Here is a 27,025-nt window from a genome sequence, read left to right on the forward strand (position 1 = left end):
ATATTACTGGCTGCTTGACTGAATCCAATGAGAAGAAACCTAGTGCAGCATTTCCACGAGTTTCTGCTGGCCCGGCACACGAGAAATCCATGGGAGGTGCAGCCTGTATCCATGATTCTGCATTCTAAATATGACCCAGGTAGGTTTGTCCCTCGGTCTGGATGCTAGAGTCACTTGCCTTATCGCATTGTCTTGGAGATGTTCTAATTCTGGAGGGGTCACTGGCCTCTTCTAGAAAAAGGCCGATCTCGAAATGCAGACTTATCTGATCCGTAAAGTCCTAGCTTGAGCCAATTAACGTGGCTTCTCATGTTTTGCTCAACCACAACTCAAGGAACGAGTTTTCCCTCTTGTGCGCTAGACCTCCCTCTTGCTATCATGGTCTCAGGGACTCTGTCCCAAAGGCAGATGCCAAGCCCTGTCTGTCCACTTTCTTTCCCCTGAGGTATGGGCTTTATAAAGGTTTTGCTTGTTGCATGTTAGCTTTCTGAGCAGAGGGCTGTCTTTTTTCTTCTCCTTCCTCTTAAGCCCTTGCATAACCATCTCTGTTTTAACCTTTTGCCAAATTCTGTGCTTCTCGCTGTTGGATGTTATTTCAAGTGTTGGAACAGCTAACTTCTACCTTTGAACCTCTGTTGCAACAGGTACAAAGGTTCCAGGAGAGTCTTTGGTCACTCTCAGGGCAGCACGCATTGGCTTCAGATGTGGCCTCATCGCAGGAGCTGAGGAAAGGACAGAGGTGTCTGAATGTGGTGCTGAACCAGTACAGCCGGCTGTCAAGGGTTCATTTCCTGGCCCCGGGAAAGTGAGCCTATTCCTACAAGGTAAGCTGCAATAACACTATCTACTCTCTGGTTTCTACACCGACAGGATGGCAAGGGCAGGGGTGGGGAGGAAAGACACATGTCTCTCCTCAGCCTTGGAGACCTTTTACTATATGAAATTACATTTGGTTTAGTAGTAATCTCAGCTGACTTGTGGGGAGGCAAAGCAGAAACCAAGTGGAAAGGTGTGGAGACATCAAGGCTATGTGAATGCTGGCAGGAGGTGGATTTGGAAGAGAAAGTTGTTAATTTCACTGAATCCAACTAAAATAGACAAACATTTTAAGAGTTACAAAACCAAGAAGTATGTCTCCTTCATCTTCCATTCAAAAATTTCTGTGTCAGGATGGTTACAAGGGCTATTTGCCAGCTGCTGATGGCAGGGATTCCCATTTGGAAGGGACTGGGGGGAGAGAGTCCTCAGCAGACGTTCCCTTGGGTGCTGAGGTCTGTACTAGGTGTGTGACCTGTGTTACCTCATCTGCTCACCACCTTCTAGAAGGTAAGTGGTATTGTTCCCATTTCATAGATGAATAAAGTGTCTCTGGGCTGTTCAACAACTTGGCCTGGGCTACCTAGTTCGCAGGTTGTGTGGCTAAGACTAGACTTCTGACCAGTCCTGTCGCTCTAGGCTGCTGCTATAGAATACAGAATTCTTGTGTTGTCAAAACCTCCCGTTATTTCCTGAAATCTTGGGAGTGTTATTGACGTGTGCATACGATCGAATGGGAATGCCACTCTGCTAGAATTTGTAAATGATCGAGGCACTTCTCAACTTGAGTGCCCGCACCTGGAGGAAAATAGTAAAAAGTAAATTAATTAATTAATAATAATAATAATAAAAGGAAAAGCTCATTTGGCCCTGAGCGCTCTCCATTCAGCTGGTAAAAGAAGCCAGCACTCAGGGTATTAGAATAGCTGAGACTTAGCATCCATTCTGCCATTCTCTGACCTCTGCTGGACGGAGCTACTTCTCAAAGGAATGAGCTCCTGAAACTAAGCAATGCCAAGTGTCCCTCCAGCCACGAAATGACCAATAAGCTAGACTGACAGGGTGGCTAACCTCCTCTTCCCGTACTTGGTCTTTCTTCTGTGTCTAAAGTGGGGCTCCTGTGAGGCCCAGGGATCAGGTGCCATTGTCTGAGATTGACCTGGCTCGCCCTGGCTGCTTTTTAGCTTGGAGGCTTTTAGGATCTCTTCTCTGTAGAGCGAAATGAACCCTCATCTAGCTCTGGTAAAGGGTCAGGCTTGTGTCAGACTTACCATGAGCCTTCCTGAAGGGACCACTGGGCATCTGGGAGGTAAGGTGGGGGGTGAGGAGGAAGAAGCCGGAGAACTCACGATTTCTGCCTCCGAATCCGAGAATGGGAGCTCCTGCGCCCTTTTGTGGCCACAGCCCGAGGTGAATCCTCTGAAGGTACTATAGGTTCTGACATCCTGCAGACCAATCTCCAGGACCCTTTTAGGGGTCTGCACATTCGGAACAATTTTTCCAGTAACACTGAGAAGTGACTTGCTTTTTCCTGTCAACTGGCTCATGCACGTACAGTGGGTTTTCCAGAAGCTGCAAGATACGAGATCAACTGGACAGCTAAGGACATACGTACTCGTTGCCTTCCTGTGGTTTCAAAAGTTCCCAGCTTTAATTGGAGGTGGAGGAGGCAGCACAATCGATTTTTTAATTTAGATTTCAAGGTGTGAAAAGGATGGGCAGCTGATTGTGTCAGAGGAAAAGAACAAAAGCTCTCCGTCTGGGTCACTGTCACTGCTGGTTCCACTGGCTTTATCAGAAGTGCTGGGGGACTGAGGCAGGTGGAGGGAGGACGGAGGTTGGAGGAGGGTGACACTGTGCCAGGTGCCCCACCATCGGGAGGGATGCAACAGCGGGCTGGACCTTCCTGTCCTGGGAGTCGAGGCGGGGAGCAGTGTCCCCTTTCTGGCATTGGTGCTCTGCTCCGGGCACCTCAAGTCAGTCCAGTTTTGTTTTGATCTTCATTTCAAGGTAGTCAGTCACAGGAGCCAAGGGTGAATGGTGCGATTCAGGCTGGCTTTTGTTTCAGCCTTTAGGAGCTGGGGTTAAGGGCTTTGAAAAGGAGCCAGGCAGCTTGGCGGCTTTTCTCCTCCTGCTCAGAATGCTTCCACTTTCAGTTGTGAAAGAAAAACCAGGAAGTGAAGTCCCGGAGCACGTTAGAAAGCCTGGCCATGGCCTGACTCGGGACAGCTCACACAGGGCGCAACTGGGGACGCTGGGAGCCGAGCCATCCCTCTGCATGGATGCTCTGGAGCCAGCCTATCCTTGGAGGAACTGGGGGTGAGGGAAGAGGGACAAGGATTCTGTGCCAGGAGGAACCCGGAGCCAGGAGACCCCATTTGCAGGAAGCGCCAACAGATGCGACCCCTTCACAGGGTAAGGGGACCTTCCTGAGGGAGTATTTAGCAAGGGGTCTTGTGAGCATGGGGCAGAGGCGAGGGGCCGCCCCAACCCCCAGCTTCAGCCAGTCTAAAGCCTGCTGTGTGCCTGGCACGTGTCAGCACTCTCTCTCTCTCCCAGCTCTCTAATGGACACTTTAAAACCGTCCTTATCAGGAGGGGTGAAGGGAAGGGGGAATGTGGAGCATGTGGACTGGATTTTCTTTCACCTGTCTCTCTTGGAGGAGATGGACCAGAACCGAGACCTCTTCAGTTTTCATTGTGAAATTTGACTCCTTCCTATGGTGAGAGCTAATGGGTGAGGGAGGGATGGATGGTTTCTGAACGGACTTAGATCAGTTTTAAGGGGTAGGGCCACATGTTGAATCTAAGGTGAACTTCAAGGACTTGGGGGGGGGGGGCCTGTGTGGGTCAGTCAGTTAAGCATCTGACTCTCGGTTTCTGCTCAGGTCATGATCTCACAGTTCACCAGTTTGAGCCCCGTGTCGGGCTCCGTGCTGACGGTGTGGATTCTCTCTCTATCTCCCTCTCTGATATCTCTCTCTCTCTCAAAATAAGTAAACTTTAAAAAAAAAAAAAAGAGTGAGCTTTGGGAAGGGACTCCATGGTTGGGGATTGCTACCTTCTGTGGGTATTAATCTTCTTTGGTGGTTTGAAAAGTAAGATTGAATCTATCGATCTATCGGTCCAATTTGTAAATGATTGGTATTCTCTAACAGCAGCAGAGTCCTAAAAAGTAAGACAATTTAGGGGCACCTGGGTGGCTCAGTCAGTTGAGCATCCGAGTCTTGATGTTGGCTCACGACATGATCTCACAACTGTGGTGTCGAGCCCCGTGTCGGGCCTGCTCGAGACTGTCTCTCCTCCTCTCTCTGCCCCTCCTCCACTTGCATGCATGCTCTCTCTTAAAATATATAAACTTAAAATAATAACAAAATGTCATTTGATTTTAAAAAGATTGATTTAGGGACACCTGGGTGGCTCAGTCAGTTAAGCATCTTTCTTTGGCTTAGACGATGATTTCACGGTTTGTGGGTTCAAGCTCCACGTCAGGCTCCGTGCTGACAGCTCAGAGCCTGGAGCCTGCTTTGGATTCTGTCTCTCTCTCTCTCTCTCTCTCTCGGTCCCTCCCCTGCTTGTGTGTTCCCTCTCTCTCTCTCTCAAAAATAAATAAATTTATAAAAAAAAGGTTTATTTAGTAAAAAATAAAAACAATAATTGGTTTCACTTGAACGCTCCCTTTCTACTGCAGCATGGGCATTACTCTGTAGTGGTCCCCTCCAATTGATGAGTATTTGAGATGAACACAGAATCCTCTTAGAAGAGGCATGGTCTAAATTCTTGTGGGCGTCACTTGTGTGCTTGACACAATAAAAGGAACAAAAAATTAGAACAAGGGCCACAGATATTTATAGAACAGGCGGATCATAGAGTTAAATAGATGGTAGGTAAGAAAATGCAGATGGTGGGGTCTCTAGCAAAATGCAAGGTAGATGTGCCCCCAGATAGGAACACATTCCAACTTAATTTAAAACAACAACAGGGGCGCCTGGGTGGCGCAGTCGGTTAAGCGTCCGACTTCAGCCAGGTCACGATCTCGCGGTCCGTGAGTTCGAGCCCCGCGTCGGGCTCTGGGCTGATGGCTCAGAGCCTGGAGCCTGTTTCCGATTCTGTGTCTCCCTCTCTCTCTGCCCCTCCCCCGTTCATGCTCTGTCTCTCTCTGTCCCAAAAATAAATAAAAACGTTGAAAAAAAATTAAAAAAAATAAAACAACAACACACAGCTAAGGCCAAACAGAATATTTCAGCCAGGTATTTGGCTAGGTCCTGACCTAACATAGTCTTCTCTCTCAGGCTATATTCTAACAGTTCAGGGCAAAAACACCTACTATAATATTAGTATATGATCGAATGCCTCTGTGCTAAACATGCAGTGAGGGCCACAGATTCTATAGAGAGGCTCGGGGTCCGAGAATGAATGGAGAAGAGGAAGATGAGGCCAGTTAGAGTTACCCAGCTCATAATAGCTGCTCTTAACATTTCATTAAGGCAACCTTATGACATGGATGGTTTCACCATATTATGGCTGAGAGAATTGGCTCAGGGAAATAAGTAGCTTTTCCAACATCAGAGATCAAAGCTGTCTGTGTGACACGAAAAACCATGGTCCAACCAGTCAGCTGCAGAGTTAGCCTTTGTTCAGATCTCTTAGAAAATTGCATTCGTGAAAAGGTTTTCCTGTGTGGTGACCTGGGCAGATCTTGACTTCACATACTTATTAATGCTTCTCAGGTTGACATTTTTCTAGAACTGCCAATGTTACAGCTACCGTTCGTTGACTGTTTCCTATGGGGCAGGGCTGGGCTTAGTCTTGGCGGGGTTATCTTTTAATCTTTGAAACGGTCCTGGGAGGCAGGTGGGTTGTTTCGCAGATGGGGAAACTGAGGCTTACAAGTACAGAAACTGGACACACTTAAGGAAAGGTAGAAACTGGGATTTGAATCCTGGCTCGTGTACTACCGAAGGGCAAACTGTGCCTCCGTTCCAGTGAGTCTGGTCTAGTTTAGTGATGAAAGAACTAGAAACTGGGAGAAATCTCTCTTTTGAAAATCCTTCCCATTCAAATCCGTAGACAAAGAAAGCAGATTGGTCGGTGGTGCCAGGGACTGGGAAAGGAATCGGGAATACCTGCTTAATGGGCCCAGGGTTTCCTTTAGGGGTGATGAAAGTATTTTGGAACTAGATAGAAGTGGTTGATTCCACAAAACTGTGAATGCACTAAATGCCACGAAATTATTCACTTTATTTAAAAGAAATTGTTTTTTGATGTATTTTTATTTTGGAGAGAGAGACAGAATGCAAGTAGGTGAGGTGGAGGGGCAGAGAGAGGGGGAGACCCAGAATCCGAAGCAGGCTCCAGGCTCTGAGCTGTCAGCACAGAGCCCAACTCGAGGCTCGAACCCACGAACCGTGAGATCAGGACCTGAGCCGAAGTCGGACGTTTAACTGACCGAGCCACCCAGGCGCCCCCTCTCCCCGAAATTACTCACTTTAAATGGTTGATGGTATGTGAACTGCACCTGGGAAAAGAAAAAACAATCCTCTTGCCTCTGGGAAGGTGACTTACCAAACCAGGATTTGGCAATTGTTTACTAACCAGGAATGAAGTTTCTGTTCCTGTCTGTTTCCTATTTTGGGCCAGTAGATGCGTGGACCCTCGGCTGGGGTGCAGTCTGAGGTGGTTCTCGTGCGTGGCAGCACCCTGCAAGGGGGACCTGTCCCCAGCAGCCCTGAGTCAGCCGTCATTGTTCTCAGCACACCTGCTGTAAATACGTCCAGGTCTTTATCTCTTTTAAGCAACCATGCCTCTGCATCGAAAAAGGGCTCTCTCACTCACTCTTCCCCAGGACACAGGGCCTGATAGTTCCTAGGCTCTTAATCCATGATGTCTCAATAAATACATGAGATTTGGAGTTTGGAAGGCGAAGCAGCCCCTGTACTTCTGTGGTCAGGCCATAGTATTGACCCTCTTTGGGGGAGCTGGTAGCCAAACTCTGGGTCTCCGTGGGTCAGTCTCCTCTAGGATGTGTGAAGTGGTGGGTAGCTGTGGAAGAGGATGCAGGGGTGGGGTAGGCTCGGAGGAGATAGCTGGGTCAGAATTCAGAGGTGCATCATGCCCTCTGCAACGAGAAATCCTTCGTTTAAATAGAAACGAGGAGTTGCTAAGACCTTGGCTCACAAGGTGGAGGGCAGTGACAATATGAAGGTCTTGGTTTCTTCTCCTTCAGGAAGCCTCCGGGTAGGACACCTGGTACTTGGCCAGGAGTCCGGAACGGAGGGAAGCGGAAGTGGGAAAGAGATCCCGGCTTCCTGAGGACCTCTCATGACCAGCAGTGCCTAGAGGGCTCCATATACAGTACCCCTTTTAAGTAGGAACGGTTACCTGTCCCCTTTTGCGTGCAGTTGAGGGACACTGACGCCATTGACTTTATGTAGCTATCCCCAGGGCCACGCGAGGGGTAGGGCTGTTGCTCTGGCACCTGGAAGGGCAATGGCCTTGAAAGTTTGTTGCTGTAAATGAGACTGTTGGCCATAAAGCTTGTTGTTTGCACTTTGAATCCGGTGACTTATGACTGGCGGCCAACCAGGTAATTTGAGGGCTGACTCTGCAGGAGCGCTGGCAGGAAGGCCCCTCTCACAAAGTTTCAACTCACTGTTTTTCTCCTGCATGGGTGACGGGGGCCTAGCACTTTGTCCGGACTATCTTTTTACAGGCTCTCTTATCAAGTCCCGTGAACTTCTGGTGCTGATCCTCCTGACCCCCGTTCTCATAATGAGCAACACACTTGGGAAGCCTTGAGGGGTGTTTGTTGAGACAAGGTTTTTCTCAGGGTAGGGCTGCTGGGCTGTGGTTTGTTGGTAGATTAAGGTTGACTGTGTCAATCTGAGACCCAGTGGGATTTGTCACTGCTGGCTGTCAGCCTATGGGTGGCTCAACTATCCTATGCTGTCTTCATGGGCTGAGTTAAGAGGCTTGTGGTGTTTAATGTCATGAGGGCTTTTTTGTTAAACCCTACTCAACAGGGCAAGGCCTGGCACCCTAGGGCTCTCCGGTATTTATGAACTGAAATGGCTCTAGTTGAGTTGTAGTGTCTCCACCAGGCACCAGATACTGTCACCTTCAGTCTTCTTGAGGCTTTTTCTCCCCCACCTTCCTTTCAACTCAAGATGGATCCTCTACTGCATCAGAAACACCCCTTCACTATTTCCCTTCCCCAGGTATCATGCTTGTCCCACATCAGCGCCTTTAGTCGTACTCTACCTCTGCCCCCACATCTGGGTGTTCCCCTCCCCTCCCTTCTCTGTGGAAAAAAAACCCAGAGAGACAGAGATGACAGTTGAGAAAGATGGTTTGGTGACAGAATCATGGTTAGAATCCTAGTTGGGGACTTATTAGCCATTGGCCTAATTGGTGGGGTCATCCTCCTTGATTGACCCTGGAAATGACACCACTGGCCATAAACCTAGGAGATTGAGAGCCACACATCCTTGAGAGTCTAGTCTCCACACAGCCCCCTTCACCTAGTCCAGTCTACACTTGCGTCTCCCACACTGAATCCTTCTGTAAGTGTGTTCAATAGGCTCTTGGCAGGGGGTAGGTCTTCTAAGTGTTTCTCTGCACATGGCAAAGTGCTGGGCACACAGTTGGTCCAAGACCTTTTGTTTTCCTTTTTAAAATGGAATATGTAATTTTATAAATAAGATATAGAGAGTAAATCTCTCTCTTGCCACATGGACCTCTCCAGTCCACCAGATTCTGCCAAGACTGGTGTATATGCCATTAAGCATTTGTTTACTGCCTGGGGAATTGGTTTTCTCTCCTCCTTGACCGTGAAGTCCCAGCGTGCTTTCCGCACGCTGAACACACTGCCTGGCACATAGTAGGTGCTCAAATATTCAAACGCTTGTAGAATGAGTGACCCTTGAGCTCCTTCGGGTCAAGCTGCTTGGTGTGGTCAATGTCATGGCATGTGGCCCCTGGCTGTGGCGTTTCGGAAGAGGGCTCAGCCACCTCTGCCCCATCTGTGTGTGTAGGAGCACATTGGGTCCTTGTAGGACTGAATGCTGCAGCCTGTTTCCTTCAACAGATGTTCCTCCCTCGTTCTCTCCTCTGAACTTGTGCCATTGGTAAGCAAAAGGAACAAGTGACTCGCTGGGACCTAGAGGGTTCCTGCTGGACCTCAGGCTCTGTGCAGGGTGTAGTAGACCCTGAAGGCTCAGACAGCTACTGCCTGGGAACACTCACAGCCAAGGCGTCCACTGAGTCACAGGAAGCTTTCCCGAGGCCCAAACCTCAGGATAGAACGGAGCCGCCTCCGATTCGTACAAGCCTCCTGAGCTCTGGTTCCTGGAGCTTTCTCTGTGTGATTCAGCAGCAAAGATATTACCCATGGATATGCATTAAAAACATCCTGATTTATTTATAGCGTGCTTGCTCGCAGGCCAGGAAAACCATTTCAAGCCTAACCCTCCCCCTCTCCCTGCCAGCTGCCTTACAAATTGGAGTTGTTGGCTATGGCCTAGCATTTGGGTGGGGAAGGGCAGGGAGTGTGACCTTGATATCGCTTTCCTGTTTTAATTAAACACTCACAGAATATTTCCATGCTGTGGAAATGACCGCTCAGTCACCCCCCGGGACTTCATAGGGGTCCCCTTTGGGAATACAGTCTCCCTGCTCTGTCCTGCCTGACCCCGTGGAGAGGAGGCGGCCCTCTGCCGTATGCCTGGGGACATCGCCTGGTGTGTGTGCCTCCGAGCACACTGGGTGCCAGGCCCCAGATGGAGAGAGCGGTCTGTGTCTGGTGACCTGGAACTGGCTTGCTGGAGAAAGCTGGCGCGAGTGGTGGCCTGAGCACCTGGGCAGCGGTGACTGGCTGGAAAGTCAACTGCCATCTCCTAGGTCAGGATCTTACACCAGCCTCTTCTCGGCTTCTTGCAGTGAATGTTGAAAGGTGCCCTTTCAGGGCCCCTTTTGGCCCTGTGACTCAAACTTCACCTTTGCTCTCTTTATCTGTCAAAGAAATGGATGAAAAACGTTTCCACCCCCAGCGCTGTTGTCCGAACCGGCTCACTCTGTGGCTAAGAGGATTGCACACAATGCGAGCGCTCAGAACGGCCGCGTTCAGTGTGGCTTTGGTGGTGGGAAGGCTGCACTTGCAGAAATGAAGCTGAGGCCACGTTCTCAGGCACATGCACACGAAATGTCAACAGCCGAGATGGTGGAACTTTCTCGATCAGCTGCCTCAGGCCGAGGTGGGGTCATTTGGAGCTCTTGTTTGTTCTTGGGTTTTTGCTCATCTTTTTTAAAGCAGTAAAGCACGCGTATTTCACGTTAAACAGCGCCTACTCTCAAGTTACCTTCTTGATGAGACTTGCTTGAAAACTTAACCCCTGCTGTCCACAATCCTCTTCCCTGATTCTATTTTTTTTTAATTCCATATACTATACAATCTAGTCATTGGTCAGACTTGTCAAACTCCCCGAGAAAATACAACCCCACAAGGGCAGGGTTTTCACTGCCATGTCCCCAGCACCTGGAATGACACCAATATACAGTCAAGCCCTTAAATATCTCTTGGCTGAATGATTGAATACTTGAAATTTTCAGGGAAAATCCACTCATGATTTCTCTTCTTCCATACAGCCTTTCATATGAGGAATATACTTTCAGAAACACAAACACATAGGCATTTGTCCAAGTGTGGGTTTTTTTTTCTTTCTACTCAGTAATGTATCATAGAGCCCTTTCCACATCAGTACATACAGATCTGCTTTATTCTTTATAATACCTGCCCAGAGCACACTGTGTGACAGTGCTCTGATTTATTTGGTTACTCTCGTATCAAGGTAGGCTTTCCTGGTCTCCCGCATTATAAAAAAAAAAAAAAAAAAAAAAAAATCCTGTAGGTGTAACAATAGTGAACAGAATAGCTGATACATGATTCTATATACCAGGCACTGTTCTAAGTACTTTACAGGTACATTAACTCCTTTAATCACGAAGAAGATATTTTAATTGCCATTTTACAGATGAGAAACCACACAGGGGCACCTGGGTGGCTCAGTCGGTTGAGCATCCAACTTCAGCTGGGGTCATGTTCTCGCTGTTTGTGAGTTCGAGCCCCGTGTCAGGCTCTGTGTTGACAGCTCAGAGCCCGGAGTCTGCTTCAGATTCTGTGTCTCCCTCTCTGTCTCTCTCTGCCCCTCCCCAGTTCGCACTCTGTCTCTGTCTGTCTCTGTCAAAAATAAAGATTAAAAAAAAATTTTTTTTTTTTTTTTTTTAAAGAAACCACTCAGAGGTTATCTAACGCAGGTAACAAAGACATTCACACAGGGTAGGAGACCAAGTAATCTGACTCGGAGCCCACATTCCTAACCAGTACCTTGAACAGCCATTTGTAATATATCTTATAGAACTGATGTCTTTCTACAGGATGAGTCACTGGTAGGGTCATTAGTTCAAAGGGCACACGTTTTAAATTGTGTTAGAAGGCAATGAGCACGTCTTTAAGGAGACTGCACCTAATTTACGTTTCCCTAACAGTGCATTTTACAGTATTTCATCTTTGCTACTCTTATGGGTGGGGGAAAAGACATTTCATTTAAATTTGCATTTATTAAATGATAAGCAAAGATGACTGTCTTTCTCATAAATAATGTTTTGCTGTGAACATTCTGGTTGTGACCTTTGCTTTGTGTTTTATTGTGTTTGTTGTGTTTTGTTTTTTGTTGACTTCTAAGCATTCCTTATTGAGGAAATGAGCTCTTTAGATAGGCAAAGTATTTGATACTTTTCCCAGTGTATCTTTGTCTCTGGTATCTTTCCTGCAAGGCAAATATTTTTAAAAATTTTATGTAAGCTTGCCAACATTTTCATTTACAGCTTCTAGCTTTGTGTCTATCTCAAGTCTTCCTCCTACCAGAATTATAAAAAGAAAACATTCTCTCATACTTTTTATCCCCAAATACTCTTACGGTTGTCATTGTTTCATATTTAAGTCTTTGATCCATCTTGAGCTAATTCTTGTTGGGGGGGGTAAGACAGTGATCAGCTTGATGTCTTTTCTCTGAATGGCTAGCCAGTTGTCTTGATACTTTTAAGTGAAAAAAAATCTATCTTTATTTGAAATGCAATTTAGTATATGTGAATATATCCCCTGGGAGTTTCAGGATCATTTTGTTCAGAGTTTCGTGTATTCATGATCAATAGAAAACTTCTCTAGCTCTATCAGAAGCAAATGTGGTAATGTTGAACTCTCTGGTCCCCTCCCAGCCCCAATTCCTGTTGGTTTTCAAAACTTTTCTGATTCTTGGGGCACCTGGGTGATTCAGTCGGTTGAGCCTCTGACTCTTGATTTTGGGTCAGGTCACGATCCCATAGTTGGTGGGTTTGAGCCGGGCATCAAGCTCCGTGCTGACAGTGTGGAGCCTGCTTGGGATCTCCGTCGCCCTCTCTCTGCCCTACCTCTGCTAGTGCTTGTCTGTTCTCAAATTAAATAAATAAACTCTAAAAAAAAATTTCTGACTTTTATTAATACGCTTTATTTTTCTGGGTGGACTTTATTTTTTTTAATTTTTTAAATGTTAATTTTGAGAGCGAGAGACAGAGTATGAGTTGGGGAGGAGCAGAGAGAGAGGGAGGCACAGAATCCAAAGGAGGCTCCAGGCTCTGAACTGTCAGCACAGAGCCTGCTACGGGACTCGAACTCATGAACCATGAGATCATGACCTGAGCCAAAGTGGGAGGCTTAACAGACTGAGCCACCCAGGCACCCCTCTGGGTGAACTTTAGAATCAACTTTTCATTTCCCAAGTAATTCTGTTGGTTCTTATTAAAGTTACATTAAATGTATAGATACATTTAGGGATACGGGGTCCTCTTGACTATCTCAAGCATGCGTTTCCAGTTTTCAAGCCTTTCTTATGTCCCTCAGGTCTAAACTTTTTAAACAGAGGCTTTACACATTTATTCTTTTTAAAAAAAATGCTTATTTTTAAGAGAGAGGAAGAGAGAGATGGTGAGTGGAGAAGGGGCAGAGAGAGAGGGAGACATAGAATCTGAAGCAGGCTCCAGGGTCCGAGCTGTTATCAAGGAGCCCAACGCAGGGCTCAAACCCATGGACCACAAGATCATGACCTCGGCCGAAGTTGGACGCTTAACTGACTGAGCCACCCAGGCGCCCCTACACATGACTCTTCCCCCATTACTTTTGAATCAGCTATTTGCATGAAATAAAGGAAAGCTATTGAGTATCTAGCTACCAATTTGGTACCTAGCCACGTTATTGAATTATTTCATGGCTTCTAATTGCCTCTTATTTCCTTAGAGAGTTTTTAGGACTCCCCTCTCAGCTGTTTTTTTTTTTTTTTAATTGGGAAATATGACAACAAATTTTATCTCAGTTATAACCGAATGTTGGCCCTTCTGACCTTTACATCATTTTAAACAGCATGAGTAGCTGAGATTGACCCTCTTTTGAAGTCAGTGCTTTTCCAATATCAGGGTTTTCTGACTGTTTAAGGTTTAAGAAACAGGATCATATCTTTTATTTCTCAAAAGCAGAAAACTATATTTGATGCAGAAGAGTAAACTGGTGTAAGAAAAGATGGAAAACCCTTAGCTCCAGACCTCTGAAGATACTGGGTGAAGGGTCTTGAAATAGAATGCACATCTGCTTCATGTTCACTGCATATTAAGGAAAAGTTATTTTCATGAAGCTATTTGTATGTTTGTAATGCTCTGTTGACCTTTTGCCATTACTTTGGAATTTGTCTAGAAATATTAACTATGTGGTTAAGAACTGAGGTGGAAGCTTCCTACATTGGAGGGGGAGGCAGGGATTTAGGGAAACTAACAATGGAGCCTGGGCAGGTGATTTAAAGCCCAACTAAGAAAGCTTAACTTTCATATACAGCCTCCTAAATAACACACAGTCCCCTCTGGAGTCATTATGAGTCGTAAAGGCTTGTGACCGAGTCCCTAGAAGAAACTAAGTGATTCAGTACAGAAGAATGTGTTAACTAATTGGGAATAAGAACCTGGGGACTCTGGTCTCCCTTTTAATGAGCTCTCTATCACCACAAAATGAGTCCATACATGTAGGGGAACAGAGAAACCAATTAAATCCAAATTAGTATACTATTCTAGAAGGTAGATTTTTTTTCCCCCAAAAGCTTATGATTGCAATTTATATCTCATTACCACACAGAAAATAGTTAGTTCTTCAGGCCTAAAAGCAAAGATAATTTGCCTTATTGTTCTTTGACACAATTATTTTTTCTAGGCTGGATTTCCTGCTCACTTACTACTGTAGATGACATCATTTGATAAGATTCATCTTGTAGAGTCTTTCAAGCTCAGAGGTATATAGTCATCCTGAGTAGTCCTGGGTATGTGTTAGAAATGCCTCCTTTTCACCCCCTACCATTCCTAACCCAATACTGTGCCAAATACTGATATGGGAGTACCTATCTCAATATTGGCCAGAGTGACTTTTGATGATCTAAGATTTGGGAGTTTGAGTTTTAGGAAGGGAAATGTGGTCTAACAGAGGATTTAAAGCAGACAGTTCTAAACCAGAAAACTGGCCATTTATTCAAGAACCACTCATCAAAAGCTAACTATGTGCCAGAAATGGTGGAGGCATTGGAGATACAATAGTGCACAAAACAAAAATCTCTGTTCTAGTTAGAACATCAGTTCAGTAGGGACAACGGATGATAAGGGACTAGGACTATTTCAGATAGTGAACAGTATCATGGAGAAGAGAAAGCAAGGTTCTGTGGTAGTGACTGGAGTGGAAAAGGCAATATTAAGTAGGGTGATCAGAGAGAGTAAGTCTCTGAGGAGGTGACATTTGAGTTGAGACCCAGCCTATAAGTATTACACACTGTTTCAGATCCGGGGAATAGTGTTTCAGGCAAAGGGAAGAGCAAATACAGAAGCTTGAAGGGAATTGACATATGGGTGGAAACCTGAATTCATGTAGGAAAAATAAGATCTTTCAAAGAAAAGGGACTACAAAACAATATTTGTAAGTCGAAGATAACCTGAAAGCTTCATGGCAATAAACATAGTTGACCAAAAACTAGAATAGTAGAAGGGTCCATTTGGGGACTGCATTCACAGAAAATGAGACTTCATGAAGAAATGGTGGCCCAAATCCTCAAAGGAGCAAAACTCTGAGCTGAATATGGGGTAGTCATAACCTAGACACGGGGGCTGGTCCTGGGAGCTTGCAAGCAGGTATAAAGGTGGAAGGTATCCTTCAGCTAGCTTGGGAACTAAATGTGTCAGGAGCCAGGAGACGAGTGACTTCATACCACAGAGGAGGGAAGACCCTGGAGGGAGCCAAGGGGAGGACTGGGGACAAATGGACATGCTGGTGTAAGGGACTACAGCATGTCACTATCACCACGTCAAAAAGTGAAGGAAGCTTTCCACCTGGGGCCATCCTAACCATTTTAATGTGTAGTATGGCTTGCTCAACAATCTGTAGATGACCTGGAACAGGCACTCCTACGTACGGTGTAACACAGCTCTCTTTCCTCTTTGCCACCGTCACACTTTCCCCTTCTGCATTCCTTCCCAAATAGTGATATAAAGAGAGAAGGAAATGCCGCCGCATCAACTCCTTGTGGAGGGTTCCACGGAATGACTGAACCAGAAGTGTCACTTGAGTGACAAAGGACACGTGACAAAAGAGACAGTAGATTTTCTCCTCATTTACTTGAACGTATCTGGAAATTGTAATGGATTCATTCTAAAGGTTGGGATGATAACCAGAGCTTCCCAGTTCAGTAGTGGTGTAGCCCAAAGGTTTTACCATCTCTTGGGCTCTCAGCTTCTCCCAACTGAACAATGAGAGAGTTATGTGATATAGTTGCAAATCCTCTCTGGCACTAGCATCATAAGGTTAAAAATATGTGTATGTCTTAAGAAGGCTATCCACACTACTGAATGGGAGCAGGGGAACCTGGGTCGCTCAGTTGGTAGAGCATCTGACTCGATCTCAGGGTCACGAGTTAAGGCCCACACTGGGCTTAGAGCCTACTTAAAAAAAAAAAAAAGAAAGAAAGAATGGGAGAAAATATTGGCAAATCATATATCTGATAAGGGTCTAGTATCCAGAATACGTAAAGCACTCTTACAACTCAGCAACAAAAAAGACAAACCACCCAATTTAAAAATGAGCGAAGGACTGTAATAGATCTTTCTTCACAGAAGAAATACAAATAGTCCACAAGCATATGAAAAGATGTTCAGCATCATTAGTCATTAGGGAAATGGTATTTCATGCCTAGTGGGATGGCTATTATCAAAACCCCCCAGAAAATAGTAAGTGTTGGTGAGGATATAAAGAAATCAGAACTGTCTTTGGCTGTTTGGGATGTAAAATGGCACAGCCATTGTGGAAGACATTTTGGTGGTTCTTCAAAAGGCTTAAATGTAAAATTACCATGTGACCCAGTAATTCCATTTCTAGAAATTTACCGTAAAGAACTGAAAATAGGTATTCAAGCAAAATCTGCGTACAAATGTTCATAGCACTGGTCACCATTGCCAAGATGTAGGAACAACCCCGATATCTACCAGCTGATGAATGAATCCGTAAAATGTCTGTCTACACAATGGAATGTTATTCAGCCATAAGAAATGAAGTATTAATATATGCTATAACGTGGATAAACCTTGTAAATATGCTGAGAAATGTCAGACACAGAGAGTCCCATATAGACGATTCATTTATGTGAAATATTAAGAATTTGTAAGTCCATAGAAACAAAGTACATCAGTGGTTGCCAGGGGCTGAGGAGGAAGGGGAGAGGGGGACTAACTGCTTAAGGGGCACTTGGGTTTTGTTTTTTTTTTTTTGCGTGATGAAAATGTTTTGGACCTAACTAGACGTGATGGTTGTACAACATCATGAATGTACTAAATGCTGCTGAATTGTACATTTTATTTAAAAAAAATTTTTTTTTTTAACATTCATTTAGTTTTGAGACAGAGAGAGACAGAGCATGAACAGGGGAGGGGCAGAGAGAGAGGGAGACACAGAATCTGAAACAGGCTCCAGGATCTGAGCCGTCAGCACAGAGCCCGACGCGGGGCTCGAACTCACGGACCGTGAGATCATGACCTGAGCCGAAGTCGGACGCTTAACCGACCAAGCCACCCAGGCGCCCCTGAATTGTACATTTTAAAACGGCTGGGCGCCTGGGTGGTTTAGTCGGTTAAGCGTCCGACTCTTGGTTTCAGCTCAGGTCATGATCTCACAGTTCAGTTTGTGAGGGGCTGACAGCGTGAAGCCTGCTTGGGATTCTCTGCCTCCCTCTCTTTCTGCTCCTCCCGCCCCCCCCCCCCCCACCGCTCTCAAAATAAATAAACTTTTAACAATGTGGAGAGGCAGAGAGGAGCTGTCTGATATTCTGCACATGTCCTATTTGAGTTCAATATCTGATTTACAATAGCAAACAAAGTGAGTAAGCTATTTCACTTGACAGATATATCTCTCAGTGTCTTCTGCAAATAAAATCCCTTGCCAATGCAAGCAAGGTACTTCATTCTCCTGAAGCTGTGGGCTTGGCTTTCATAAGTATCTCCCTTGTTTGTATCCAAGTGGCCAGTCTCATCACATCTGTGGGCTGTATAACTTCAGTATGTCTGAAAGGAAGGCTTAAGAATTGACAGACCATGGTCCAGATTAATCCAGATGTCTTTTTGTTCATCCCATACCAGACTCTTACTGCTTGGGCCTGTAGTTAAAATTGAGGATTCGTAAAAATCCAGTGTGCTAGGTTTTCTAGGGAGAACAAAATCTGATGATCCCGTGATCGTGGGTTCACATTACCGTGTGGTAACAACCAGCCCGGGTCGACAGCAGGTGCTGACTTTGCTCTGGTCATGGGTTCTGTCTCTCTCCTTGCCTCTCTCTGTGCTGTCTGCCCAACTCTTCGACCACCCTCCTCCCCGCATCCCTGGCTGCCACCTGCCACAGAAATTTCACCTCTAGCCCTTCTTTTGAAGACAACATTTGCAAAATCTCTTGTTAAAATGTAAATCTGCCGTCTGCAAGAAGGGAGCCAAAGTCCTCAGTGTGACAGGCTGTTCTCATAGGTGAGAAGGAGAGTAAAGGTAAGAGTCTCTTAATTTGAAGGTGAGATTAGGACAGAGGAGAGAATCCCAGATCAGAAGCTATTAGCTTGTGGCAGTGTCCCCAAGCTCAGGAACCAGGCTGGCGGTGGCAGGATGGGTGAGCACAGAGCAGGTCTCTCCTCGCTTCAGCTCTGCTACCTGCTTTGTCAATTTCATAATTTTCCCTGGGGCGGCCCCGCCTCCCCGCCTGGGGCGGCCCCGCCTCCCCGCCTGGGGTGGCTGGCTCTTGAACACATTCTGTCGCCCCCAGTGCCACTTCACAAGTCCAGGACAGGCTGGATTCTAAAAATCCCAGCTCTCACAATCCTGGCAGGCGGTCACAGTAGGTAGCACCACCAGTCCTTATGTGACCTAGCACCTGTGGGGCCTTGCCTTTGTTTTTATTTTGTCGTCTTTCTCTTCCCCTAAACACAATGTGGAAGACACCAAGGAGTTGGGGACAGTCATCCCAGTCTCTGGAAGGTCAGTTTTCCTCCATAAAATGGCTCCAAATTCAGGTAATAGCCAAGCAGGGAGCAGAAAAATGCTAAGATGGCTGAAGCATTCTTGTGACCATGCCTGCTCCCACACACAATTCCTGAGCTCGGTTAGCCTTTGCTGGGTGGAGGGAGAAAGTTCCAGACGCCAGCTAATGGCAGCAGCCCCAAAGTTCTCAGAGTTCTCAGGGCAACTATGATCTTTACCTGATAAAACTTGTTCTCTCAGGCTTGCTTTGTTCTCTCAATTTTAAAGTGGGAATGTTTGGTCTCATCTCTGAGATAGTATTCCATAGGGCCCTGCAGTCAACTTTTTTTTTTAATAGAATTTATTGTCAAATTGGCTTACATACAACACCCAGTGCTCATCCCAACAAGTACCCTCCTCAATGCCCATCACCCACTTTCCCCTCTCTTCCACACCCCCACCGTCAACCCTCAGCTTGTTCTCTGTATTTAAGAGTCTTTCATGGTTTGCCTCCCTCTCTGTTTGTAACTATTTTTTCCCTTTCCCTTCCCCTGTGGTCTTCTGTTAAGTTTCTCAAGATCCACATATGAGTGAAAACATATGATATCTGTCCTTCTCTGACGGACTTATTTCACTCAGCATGATACCTTCTAGTTCCATCCACGTTTCTGCAATGGCATGATTTCATTCTTTCTCATTGCCAAGTAGTATTCCATTGTATATATAAACCACATCTTCTTTATCTGTTGAATCTTAGAGGTGACAGTAAAGGCAATTCAGAATTTGTGTTCTTGAGAACACTCAGATGTTCCTTTGCCGTCACCTCTACGGTTCCAGCCAGATTCAGTCTCTTTGAACCCCAAAGCTAGACTCGGGATGAAAGAGGGGTTTTGCAGATTTTTATGGGGAAGCGGCAGCAGGAAATGCTGAGTGAACTTGGACAAGTCACTTTCCCTTGGGAGCTCCGATTTGCTTATCTGTAAAATGCTATGTCATGACATTGGTTGGATTAAATTCCATGATTTTCGCAAACAATCCAGTCTGAAAACTGTGAGGCAAGAGATGGAAGAGATGGCCTTAGCCAGAGTAAATTCCTAGGACTTGCCCAAACACTAGCTCCTTCTACTAGAGCAGTTTGAAGCCAGACATCGCTAGAAGCTACAAGAAAAGCTGGGTTGGGGACAAAGCTTTGCTGCTTTCAGTTCCCTGAGATCTCCTCCTGGCCTCAGTCTTCAGTGCTCACTTGCTACCATGCATCAGGTGCATTTTCCAGCACCCTTTCCATGTAACTGGCTGACATTGCCTCCAGTAAAAATGGTTTCTCCAAGGCTCCCTGGAGGAAAGGGCATTGGACACAGCAAGCTGAAATGCTGTTGATCCCTGAGACTCTCCCGATGCTTCAAGAAAGAAAGCAATGAGCAAGGTGTAGCTGGTCAGCAGGAAATGTCATTCATGCAGAAAGCTTGATTTTTAAAATCTGCTCTGTCACCTCTACAGAGGTTCCCTGTTCTGTTTGTTTTATACTAGAAAAATCCAGCCAGAAGAGTCCTTCCTGACCCTCGGTCTGGCTGGGCAGGAGAAGCTCTCCAGAGTGCCCTCCTCTGACAACCGGCTTAGTTTGGATCCAGAAAGGCTTCTTCTAGGCCCTGTTGGGCCAAAAAACAAAAAGGCAATCATTTTGCAAAATTGTCTAGGAAATGATTAAATGTTAAATGTTTCCTTTAATGCCTTCTGCCTTGTGGGAGGACAGTCAAGTTGTGGCCAGGCAGGGTGGGGGGCGGGTAGAGAATGCACTGTATTATTTTCAACTTTGCTAAAGTAAACAGTAAGAGAAATTCTGTCCCGAGAGAGGTCCAACCCTGGTTTGTTGGAGGGTTAGAAGTTCGCGAGTGCATGCGTGTATGTGTGTGGGTCCTTTTGTAAACGCGACTGTCGAGTAAAAAAAATATATATATGGCCATTTTCTCTAACTTTTTCTTTCTTCTTTCTTTTCTTTTTTTTTTTTAAGGCCTGAATTTCCTGCTGCTATTCACAAAGATGCTTTTTATCTTTAACTTCTTGTTTTCTCCACTTCCAACTCCGGCACTCATCTGCATCCTGACCTTAGGAACTGCCATCTTCCTGTGGCTGATCAACAGACCGCAGCCAGTCCTCCCTCCTGTGGATTTGAACAACCAGTCGGTGGGAATCGAGGTAACTGACCAATCCTCTTTCTAGTTTGATCAAGCGCAAAATGTAATCCAAGTCCTTGGCATAACTCAGGAGGAGAATCAGGTATAGCATTGGAAAGGAAGCCTTTTAGGTTAACCATCGCCAGAAAATCTACAAATTTCAACTTCTATTACTGGCGTACTTTCTTTTTAACAGCCATAAAACCACAGCTAGGTTTTAGGATGCTAATAATCTGGATCAGGGTTGGTCAACTACAGCCCATGGGCGGAATCCACCCTTATGTGAGCAACTAGCCAGCTAAGAATGGTTTTTACATCTTTTAAGAGATGTTAACCAAATAAAAAGAGATGTGCGCCACGAAGCCCCAAGTTTTTACTATGTAGCCCTCTATGGGAAAATTTTGCTGACCTGTTATCTAGGTGATAGAGCCAGTGTTGGTGGCAGGAGAAAGCCGTCATTGAGATACCTAATACCTGAGAATGGTAAAGAGGTTATTTCCTGAAGTTAAATTCTGGCTTTGGGTCCATATTCATTCTTAAAACTGGCAGAAGCTGAAGAGGGCTTTTTGCCTCAATTCCCCAACTTTCAACAAGTCACACAGCTTCCTACCTCTCTGAGCAAAGGCAGAGCTCCCAGAATGTTCTCTTCCTCATTTTTCACATTCATTCCTTTTCAGAGAAGAAAGCATTTTTGTTCCTTTATAAGGCTAACCTCTTCTGATCGTTTCAGGAACTTCTTTCCTCTACTTGAGAATCTCCTCCAAGCTGCCTCCACTCTCCGCCACCCCCGCTTTTATCCTGGGATGTTTGCACATTCTTCGTTGACATCTTCCTATGCTGCTCATCCCACAGCTTCAGATCACCACCTCCTTTCAATCCTTCCGTTTTCCACCAGAGTTCTTTAAGAATAGCCTGTCGATGTCCTTTTCTGACCATTGACCCGCTGAGATCTCACCTGTGTTACTACCATCTCCCCAAACTCCTCTGGCTCACGCATAACCTAACTTCAACATTCAATGATTTCTCCTTCAGCCTTCCTCTCACTTGACTTGAGAATTCATCTTTCTTAAAACTTCTCTTTTTGTCTTTCATAATATCCTTCAGTGAGATCTCTTCCTAATTGCAAGATAGTCTTTGTCACTTAGCTTCTTTCCTCCCCCTCGTCTAGAGTTTCCATCTCACCATCTCTTGATTTCTCTAACACAAGGGTTGGTGAACACGTACCTAAAGGTTATGACACCTGAATCTAACTTTCTAGTTCTGAAATCTCCCCAGTTCCAGTCCATCTCAGTGACACTCAAATTCAGCAACTCTCTATATTTCATAGCTTCTCCCTTATGCACACACACACACATTTTCCTGTTTCCCCTTCTGCTCTCAGTTAAGTGCATCTCTTCTCATCCAGTTACCAAAAGTTGAGTCTGAATCATCTTTCCTTCTTCCTTCTTCCTTATAAACAAAGAGTTAAGACCCTATCTTCCTTTGCTAGACAGGGAACTTTGTTGTTGACGTCTTGAGTTAATGTGACATCTCCTGGAAATCTTCCCTGATGCTCTAGACTAAGTTAGATCTCTTGTTATAACCTCATGTGTTATCCCCTGTACTTTTTTGGCCCTTTTCTCGGCAGTAACTTACATTTTTAGGCATATCCCCAGCCACAATACCATCCCTCTTTAACACCTTGCTCTCTAGCTATCCACCAGGCTTGGCAATGTGTCTTCTCACCTCTGCGTCTTTATCCAGACCATTTCTTCACTCTGAATTGTTCTCCTTTTCCTCCCCTCTACCAAAGTTACCAAACTATAACTTTTTGGTAGGGGCATCTGTGTGGCTCAGTTTGCTGGGCCTCCAACTTCAGCTCAGATCATGATCTCACGGCTCATGAATCTGAGCCCCGCATTGGGCTCTGTGCTGACAGCTCAGAGCCTGGAGCCTGCTTCGGATTCTGTGTCTTCCTCTCTCTCCGCCCCTCCCCTGCTCACACTCTGTCTCTCTCTCAAAAATAAATAGACATTACAAAAAATTTTAAGAAACACCTAATCCCTAAGAATAAAATTACATTAAAAAAACTTTTTGGTAAATGCTTACTTATCTTCAAAGTCTCTATTAAGTATTATTTCTTTGCAACCTTTCTACTTAACCCAGAGTGGGTAGCATTATTCATCTCCCAGAATGTACATTGGTATTACAGTATGCACATCACAGTATTATAGTCACATGTTTTCCCTTTTCACCTCCACTCCGTAGACTCTCATTTATGAGATGCTGATGGATAGTGACTTTGTCTTAACTCACTTTGCATCTGCAGTATTTGCACAGTGCTGGAACAAAGTATGCATTCGACAGATGTTTAAACTTGGTGTGATTTTTTTAAAATATAAAATTATAGCATTATGTCTCCTCTGTGTGTGTGTGTGTGTGTGTGTGTGTCTAGACGGGTTGGAGGAGAGTGCCAAAAATGTAACTGTGACATTCACTGGGTTTCTATAATGTGGAGATGCTACAATTTTGAGATTTAAAACTTCATTCAATAATAAAGGGACCATTCCTGTGACCTCAATGTTCAGTATACATGGTTGAATATATGATATATGGTTGAATTGAAGAATTCAATCCATAGTGGTTTGGAAAGGATAGGAGACACTCAGGCTTGGCCTAAACTTGGTCTTGTGTTTTAGGGAGGAGCACGGAAGGGTGCTGGCCAGAAGGACAATGACTCACATTACTACTTCTCAGATGCCAGGACGCTGTATGAAGTTTTCCAAAGAGGACTTGCTGTGTCTGGTAGGCCTGGAAATCTAATCTTGACTGCAAGAAGACCAACGTGTGGTCTTGTTGTATACCTCTTCTCCCCTGTCTCCCTTCTTAAACCCAATGGTAGTCTGAGTAGAATGCTGACATACAAAATGCAGGGGACATAGCATCAGAACGGGGGGAGAGAACCAGTGTCAGACAGACTTGAGTTTAAAACCAGTTCTTCCCTTTCTGCTGTGTGACCTTGTACAAAATCACTTTGCCTCTGAATCTGTTCCTTACTTAACACAAAGAGGACCTCCCCGGCAAGTTGGTAAAGAGTTGACAATAATGTGGAGGAAAGTATTTTGATTAGCTCACGGGTCCATTATATTTGTTCAGAAACGGGATTTTCGTAAATGCAATTCCCTGAATTTACAGATGCAGCATATGAGCCGGAATTGGCATCCAGGGCTCCCGATCTACTTTGTCCTTGACCCCGATCCTGGTCCATGCCACTACTCTTTAGTATCACAGAAGGCAATTATCTTTTGGACCTCCTTAGAAACACCACCACATGCACTTTGGCAGGTTCATTTGGTACATACCAAGGCTCACTACCTATATCTGTATTACTGAACACAAGGCGAGGCACACTAGTTTCCTTCCAAAATCAACCAGCTTATAGCTCTCCCTACATCTTTAGTCTTTGGTGACATTTTATCCAGACATGGGTTTGCCTGTGTGACATCTTTTTTTTTTTTTTAATTTTATTTATTTATTTTGAGGGAGTAAGAGAGAACAGAAGTGGGGGAGGGGAAGACAGAGAGAGAGAGCGAGAGCGAGAGAGAGAGAATCCCAAGCAGGTTCTGCACGGTCAGCGCAGAGCCTGAAACAAGGCTCGAACTCATGAACCACAAGATCATGACCTGAGTCAAAGTTGGATGCCTAACTGACTGAGCCACCCGGGCGCCCTTGCCTCTGTGACTTCCTATCCCTTCTTCCCTTCTGCCTTTTACCTGTGGCAATATGTAACAGCCAACTCCCGCCAGGTGCAAATCGTGCAGGCACAACACACATCTAGCCCGTTAACCTCCCCTAAACCTTCATGAGTAGTTATTATTGCCTCTATTCTTAAAAATGAGGAAACAGGGGCGCCTGGGTGGCGCAGTCGGTGAAGCGTCCGACTTCAGCCAGGTCGCGATCTCGCGGTCCTTGAGTTCGAGCCCCGCGTCAGGCTCTGGGCTGATGGCTCAGAGCCTGGAGCCTGTTTCCGATTCTGTGTCTCCCTCTCTCTCTGCCCCTCCCCCGTTCATGCTCTGTCTCTCTCTGTCCCAAAAATAAATAAAAAACGTTGAAAAATGAGGAAACAGCAAGTCAGAGGTTCGGGGACATTCCAAAGGTGATGGAACGAGAAAATGTTGCAGCTGATTCTGAAATCTGTCCGTTTGACTAGATTGTTCTATTTTCAGTCAGCTCTTAAGTGTTTTATAAAAGTAGTTGCTCCTTCAGACAAAGAAAGGCTTATTGTAAAGCAAACTTCTCTCTGAAGTCTCCAAAGGGGACTGTACTTGGTTATTTCTGGCTCTGGGTCAGCACTTAATTTAGACTTCCGTGCAAATGACAAAGAAACCCCCAACCAACCATCAGTTTCTTTACTTTTTGGCAACTTTAGATACAATATGGCTAACATAAAAGATTTTCCTTTGGAATTTTCTTTTTCTTTTTTTTTTTTTTAAGTTTATTTATTTTTGGTAGGGGGAGGGGCAGAGAGAGAAAGAGAGAGATTCCCAAGGAGGCTCTGTGCTGATAGCGGGGCTTCATCTCATGAACATGACCTGAACCAAAAGCGAGAGTTGGACGCTCAACTGACGGAGCCACCCAGGCGCCCCTAGAATTTTCCCTTTTTCAAAATTTGCTTCAGTGAGTTTTCTTTACTGTGTTGTTATTGTAACTGGAAACAAGCCATTTAGCACATGATAAGTGGCATGTATGACACCTCATTGAGAAGAGGTTTTTCAAGGGGCGCCTGGGTGGCTCAGTCGGCTAAGCGTCCAACTTCGGCTCAGGTCATGATCTCACAGTTTGCGAGTTCGAGCCCCACGTCGGGCTCTGTGCTGACAGCTCGGAGTCTGGAGCCTGCTTCGGATTCTGTGTCTCCCTCTCTCTCTGCCCCTCCTCCACTCCCACTCTGTCTATCCCAAAAACAAAATTAAGAAACATTATATAGTTTTCAAAAAAAGGAAGATGTTTTTTGATACGAAATTAAAACTAAGCAGATAAAGTTAAAAGGGTTTCTCGTGGAAGCAGGCACGTGAAACAGAAAATGACACGTCTGGTCCCAAGTGGAGATGAAAACATCAGCCCTAACATATGCTTTTAACCCCTACCCAATAGATGGTCTGTGTTGCGAATCATCTACGGAGAGTGTTTAAACTACACTCTCCTCTAGTTCTGCCCTGTTCCAGCAGATCAGAATTCCACACAGTGAGACCCAAGAATCTGAATCTTTGACAAAGCTTCCCAGGGGCTCTGGGAGCCAGAGTTTCCACTCTTACTTAGCTGAAGGCAGCAATTTGGCCAAGCAATTGTTCACCGGCAGGCTCTTTGTAGATGGCCGCACCTTAGAACAGAGGGACGAAGCTAATCAAAGGCGAGGCTGTTGCCCGGTCAGGACTTCGGCTAATCAGGCTGAAGCCGATTAGGGCACCGAGTTTAATGAGGCTTCAGTTGGTGCCCCTTTGGGCCAATTATTTGACTTGTTCCTTGGCCGTGGGCCTCTGCTAGAATGTTCATCATTAGGGAAGTGATGGGATGCAGAATGGTATTTCCACATTTATCACCATTCTCTTACTGAGTGGGCTTGAAGAAACTGCCCCAGTCCTTCATGATGCTTCGTGCCTTAGGGGTAACAATAGTTACCCATGTGCCCGGAGTCACATGCCATCGGTGCTAGCTATCACTAGTGAGGATTTTTTTTTAATTTTTTTTTCAACGTTTATTTATTTTTTGGGGGACAGAGAGAGACAGAGCATGAATGGGGGAGGGGCAGAGAGAGAGGGAGACACAGAATCGGAAACAGGCTCCAGGCTCTGAGCCATCAGCCCACAGCCTGACGCGGGGCTCGAACTCACGGACTGCGAGATCGTGTCCTGGCTGAAGTCGGACGCTTAAACGACTGCGCCACCCAGGCGCCCCACTAGTGAGGATTTTAATACAAGGGATCCCAGCAGTAGGCCACGGGAGGTGCGTTCTCCGGGATGGAGAAGTGGCTGGGAGCAGCTTGCAGACCAGCACGTGCCCGGCTTCCGGGAAAGTTAGTGTCAGGCTTGACTTCTTGCACATTCGTGCAGCTGTTTCAGCAGAAGGAAAAAGTAGCAGCGTTTCCCGTGGACAGTCTCCTCATTCATTTTTTAAATATGTCTTTAATCAGAGTGGTTCTCTCTTCCTGGCTTTCTTTCCCTTTCCTTCTGTCACTTAGGCTGGAAGTTCACTTATTTACGTCTGAATTCTTAGTAACTCTGTCTCAGAATGCTTCCTTTTGGCAAGATCCAAATTCCTCCAGCAATTTGGCTAGATCCTCTGGGTAAAATTTCCTTCACTTCCACTTTTCTATTTATAACTCTGTCTATTTCTGGCTTGGATGAGGGGGCTTCTCCGTTAGTTAGCGTTTCTCCCTAGCTCGACAACACCACTTCCGTGACTTTC

The 27,025-nt window shown here is 45.5% G+C and overlaps 1 protein-coding gene across 4 annotated transcripts in view; it reads left to right on the top strand.

Annotated features, from left to right (window-relative positions):
- The window catches only part of ACSL5 (acyl-CoA synthetase long chain family member 5), a 45,464-nt gene continuing 18,439 nt past the window's right edge, over positions 1 to 27,025 (top strand). The window contains exons 1-4 of one of the 4 annotated variants that reach the window (XM_015082937.3): positions 1 to 139; positions 645 to 824; positions 20,422 to 20,606; positions 23,263 to 23,368. In XM_015082937.3, the coding sequence (XP_014938423.2) occupies positions 28 to 139; positions 645 to 824; positions 20,422 to 20,606; positions 23,263 to 23,368 (583 nt within the window). In that variant the 5' untranslated portion in view covers positions 1 to 27. Of the gene's footprint in view, positions 140 to 644; positions 825 to 1,042; positions 1,327 to 2,845; positions 3,232 to 20,182; positions 20,288 to 20,421; positions 20,607 to 23,262; positions 23,369 to 27,025 lie in introns of those variants that run through there. The other 3 variants (XM_027063060.2, XM_015082938.3, XM_015082939.3) reach the window with 3 other exon arrangements.

The sequence above is a fragment of the Acinonyx jubatus genome, chromosome D2 (assembly GCF_027475565.1).
Source record: "Acinonyx jubatus isolate Ajub_Pintada_27869175 chromosome D2, VMU_Ajub_asm_v1.0, whole genome shotgun sequence".
Taxonomy (NCBI): domain Eukaryota; kingdom Metazoa; phylum Chordata; class Mammalia; order Carnivora; family Felidae; genus Acinonyx; species Acinonyx jubatus.